The sequence below is a fragment of the Oryza sativa genome, chromosome 4 (genome assembly GCF_034140825.1).
Source record: "Oryza sativa Japonica Group chromosome 4, ASM3414082v1".
NCBI lineage: Eukaryota > Viridiplantae > Streptophyta > Magnoliopsida > Poales > Poaceae > Oryza > Oryza sativa.
This window is the reverse complement of record NC_089038.1, coordinates 8,981,665-8,986,665: the sequence shown is the minus strand read 5'-3', so window position 1 is coordinate 8,986,665 and position 5,001 is coordinate 8,981,665. Positions and strand designations below refer to the sequence as shown.

Genomic DNA, 5,001 nt, shown 5'->3' with positions numbered 1-5,001 from the left:
TCGATTATTGCAAGGCAAGTCACACAGATCCTAAACACAATCCTTTGAGCATGTTGATCCTATATTTAAATTCTCTATTTATTTCAACTGTGCATTTATTTTCGAATGTCACCGGGTGGTGTGAACCTATTCCTTTGTTATGGCCAATTTGCATTGAATGCCCTATTCTTTGATACCTTGGGTAATAAATTGATTAGCTTGAACCTTATGTATTGGTTTGGTTCAGCTAAATGTTATATATATGATTGCTTAGCAATGCTTAGAAACATTAGCTCACTAATGGGGTGAATCATATATACTACATTATTATTTATGGTTATATTTAATGGTAGCTCACGATGGTTAATCGTGTTATGATAATTAATTGGTAATTAAAATATGATTAATGGTGGGTTGTGAGCACATGGTTTTGAAGGTCGTGCTCATGGCAATTAAGGACCGGTTCGCGAGCTACTGTTGTGAGACATTTACCGTGCCAACCACAAGCCAGCGTGGGCAACGGCTTTATCTTTTGTATAGCGTGATTCGTTATAGTGCGCCAGACTGAGAAGTGGCGAGAAGTCCACGGGGGTCGCTGGGGAGTCCATGCCTTGTTTATAAGGGGGTGATTATGATCCAGGAAAGGTGCGCTGTAATGGATTATGTTGTGCAAGGGGTATTGTCACAACTCCTTTCCGAGGTACCGTGGTGGTATTGAGGCACATGGTGACATGATGTGGGGTTGTGTCTTGTGGGTACAGTGGTACACCTCTGGCCAGAGTAAAACTATTCGAATAGCCGTGCCCGCGGTTATGGGCGGGTTGAGCAATGTTTTTCGTGATTAGTCTCACACCTCTCACGATAATTATGGATGCTATAACTGGTAATAATTTTCTTAGCTCCTGGTTTGGAGTTAGATCTGTACAGCCGGGTATGGTTGTTCAGGATGGTTGGGCCTGTGCAGCATGGGTGTGCTGTTCAGTGTTGATTAAAATTTCTGATTAATTACTCCACTGTTTTACTTCTCTTAAATGTTTTGCTAAATGCTGCTTTTGCAAATGAGCCTATATTATGCCATCCTTTGGTATCCTTGTGCACTTGCATATTTGCTGTGTGGCTTGTTGAGTATGTCATATGCTCATTCTTGCAATAATCAATCAACCTCAGTTGAAGATAAAGGATCCAGAAGGAGAAGACGTTTGGCTTATACCCCAGTTGAGCTGCCTGTGGGAGTGGAGCTGAAGCCATCGCTAGACCGTTAATTCCGCTGCTGTTTTCTTTTCTTTTGTAAGTGTGTAACGTTATTATTATGATGGATTTGTATATTAAATTGTCAGTTTGTGTACCTCGGCTGATTCCTGGACGAGGATTTTATGCACAAATAAGTTCGGAAATTACTAGTGAATTTCCGGGCGTGACAGAGGACTTGCGCTTCCCACTCTTGCGACTTCTCTTTTTGCTCTACTCTGGTGCATCCTTGTCGGTCGACATCTTCTTCTCATCTCCCACCTTGCTTTTTCCTTCCTTGCGCCTCAGTGCATCATCTGCATGGGCGCACCTATCGATGATCTCGAACAGCTTTCGGGCAGATGTGATTCGGCGTGTCGCTAGCTCCTGGGTGGTGTACCGATCTCGGACGCCTGATTTGAATGCTCGGATAACAGAAGCATCGGTGATCTCGGGGATCATATTTCCGCACTCATTAAAGCGTCGAATATAGTCCCTCAATGACTCGCCTGGGTTCTGAGTTAGAGTGTGCAGGTCGTCTTCGATCGCGTAGCACTTGTATGTCCCTTGGAAGTTGGTGACGAACTGCTGCCACAAATCTTCCCACGAAGAGATTGAGTTCAGCGGGAGATGGACGAACCATGAACGAGCGGAACCTTTCAACGCGGCTGGCAAATAATTAGCCAGGGCGTTTGTCATCTGCGCTAGTGGCATAGAGAACTATGGAGTAGACTTGCAGAAATTCTTCTGGGTCTATGCTTCCATCATATTTCTCAATCGATTCTGGTTGGAACTTCTCGGGCCATCGCACGTTGCGAAATGTGGGCGTGAATGCCTTGCGTCCGTTGCCTGGGTTAGGGTGTGGCCCGTGGTCGCGACGTCGTCGTGGAGGCCGATCCGAAGAGGATGACGAAGACGAGGATGATGGGTTCCTTGGATCAGGAGCTCGGCTTCTCGAGTGATGATCGCGTCCTCGATCTCGACTCGGGTGAGGAGATTGGGAGTTTTGATCTCGTCGGTTGTCACCGTCCCTCTCCTGTCTTCGGCGATTATTCTCCTGATCTTGATTGTTGTCGTTATCGTGTCGATCATTATGGGGCCGACGATCTCGATCTTTGTTGGGGGTATTCCCTCGGCTGTCGTCTCTTTCTCGCCACGAGGGAGAGCGATGACGGTGTTGTCGGTGCGGAGTACAGTCCTCGCGATGAGAAGGGGAGTGATGGTGATGACGGTCGTTCTCGTTTCGATCTCTCCTATTCAGCCGGCGTCCGTTTAGATGTTTGCGAAGATCGCCATCTTCACGGCGCGGCGGTGTAGGATCTCGTCTTCTTCGAGGTGAACGGTCTCCGGAGGTACGTCTTCCGACGAGGTCTTCGCCATCCGCGTCCTCGGTAGGCTGCTCTTCGTCCCTGCGCGGCTCTGGGCCGCCTGCTGCTTCGGCAAATGCGGCATTGAGGTTCGTCACAGTCTCCCGTAGTCGCTCTGCCCATTGGCTGGCGCCTGGGTTTGTTGCTGGATCAAAAGGACTCTCCCTCAATATCTCATCCAGGTTCCGCAATTGGTGAGCCGGTGTTCTCGCAGCTGCGGACGCGCTTGTCTCATTATTGTCGACCACGTTCACATCTCTGGGTGACTGCGAAGAGGATTCATAGCCTTCCAAGAGGTGTAACACGGATGGCTCGTTTGCACCGACAAATCCCACAAACCGATCTGGAACCGGTGCCGCATCTGGTTCCTTGGGAACGCACGGGGTTTGAACTCGTGGTTGTTGGACACGATGATGCGTTGGCTTGAGGGTCGTGAGGAAGATTATGCATTTTGTGAGATCGTGAGATCTAGATCATTAGGTGGTTCCCGTTGGTGAAGTGCGCTGAATTCCTCGTTCCCAATAGGCGTAGAGTTCAGCTTGCACATGGAGTATCACCGGACAGTCCTCGAGAGCGTGCTTGGTTGTCTTATGCATAGGACACCAAGTTCTCGGTTTTAGGGCAGTTATCCTTGTCGGCTTTGATCTTTCACATGGAAGGTGAAATTCAGCCTCCTGAGGGTTCCTCCCTGGTGTTAGGGCCGTCGATGTTCCGTTCTCCACCTGAGTGGGAGGAATTGTCGGCGGGGCGTCGTTTCTCTCAGTCGTTGTCGTACCTCTCTCACTCCCGATGATGATTGGGCCAGTCGAGATTGGTGTAACGGTATAGACTGGAAAGACAATAGATCCGACCTGAGTCCACACCAGCGGTGTCGAGGTAAAAGCTCCTTGATCGATGCTGGCGATGGGACTGTTGTCGGGAAGTCCTGAAGTCATACTGGTAAATCCTTGAGCACCAAGCCCCCCTACCTGGTACGCCACTGTCGACGAGTGATTCTCGTGGACCAGATGAATGGAGTATTGGGGTACGTTGGAGCAGGGGTCTACGTAGTACGATATCAAAACAGACAAAAGACAAGGATTATACTTGTTCAGGCCCCTTATCAGGTAATAGCCCTAGTCTAGTTTATATGGGATTGATGATGATGAGAACAAATTACAAAGAGAGTAACCGAAACAAGCGATACCGACAAGATCGTAGTCGAGGGATTCGACGAGATCTTCCGGCAAGTTGGCTCCGCGTACTCCGGCTTCGTAAACTCTGGTGGGTGTATTGGTGATGAGATTCGATGCCCTTCGCCTCTCCCTGGGGATCCCTTTTATACCGTGGAATACCTTGACCCCTAAGTAAGACTTAGGGATATGTAAATTGGCACGATATAACCAGAGATTTTCTCCCCTCCGAGTAGGACTCCGGCAATTTATTAACTCACAGAGATATTTTCCATAACTTGAGATAAATTTCTAACGGCGTATACGGAAACGATCCGTACACGTGAAGGTATACATTTTTGGTATATTTCATAAATCATAGGATAGAGGGTATGCCTTATCCGTAACCCTGACAGTTTTGGTGAATTAATGATAAACCAATTAAGGGACTAATAACCTCTTTAAGAATTGTGTGCATTTAGTCCCCAGGAGACCCTCTACACTCAATGGAAAGCTGGGTGAGAACTCGAAGAGTTATTTTAAATTTCCTTTATATTTTGTCTATTGAGTTCTTGGGCTACTATTTTCTTTTGCCAGCTAAGTGTTGACAAAAAGTTTTTGGCAGTTAGTTTGGAACTTCTGGGCCCTGTTTCTTTTCCAACCAATGAGTAACAGACTAACAGCTAACTGATGTCATGTGGACCCTATATATTCTAGCCACCTTCTACCTTTATTGTCTAGAAATCCTATTTTTGTTTTCATGTTTTCTAGCTCCTCCTATGGTTCTAGAGCCTTTTCCACTTTGTTCTTGAACTACTGCTCATGATTTGAGGGATGGTGGTGATGGATTGAAATTGTGAGAGGGCTAGGAGTTCTTGCGCACCTGGAGATCATCTTGGGTAGAAGCTTAGGGCTTGTTACTCCTGGAGAGCAACCTTGTAGAAGGCTAAGCATTGCCCATGAGCATCAAAATGATTGTGGATTGACCTGGGAAGGTTTGTGAATTTGATCCTTGCCTCCAAAAGGAAAAGAGGTCATCTTGTTAAAGCAAGTCTCACTTGTGGTACACTCTCAATGTTCCAATTGGTATCTTAGTGGCCACTTGTGAAAGAGCATCTATGCCCCTAGTGGGTTTTGGTTTATTGATGACAAACGATTAAGGGACTAATGCACTTATTGAGTGTATAAGCAAGTGATTAGTCCGATGAAGAAGCTAGGAAATGGACTTATCGATGGATGAGAATTAAAGAGAAGATATTGAAGATGCGGGTATGAAG

General features: G+C 46.8%; 1 protein-coding gene across 1 annotated transcript; it reads right to left on the bottom strand.

The window, feature by feature from the left end:
• Window positions 1–1,440: 1,440 nt before the first annotated feature.
• On the bottom strand, window positions 1,441–1,905 carry LOC136356156 (uncharacterized). Its single transcript, XM_066309735.1, has one exon. The coding sequence runs from the start codon at window positions 1,903–1,905 to the stop codon at window positions 1,441–1,443; it is 465 nt and encodes a 154-aa protein (XP_066165832.1).
• Between the last annotated feature and the right edge of the window lie 3,096 nt (window positions 1,906–5,001).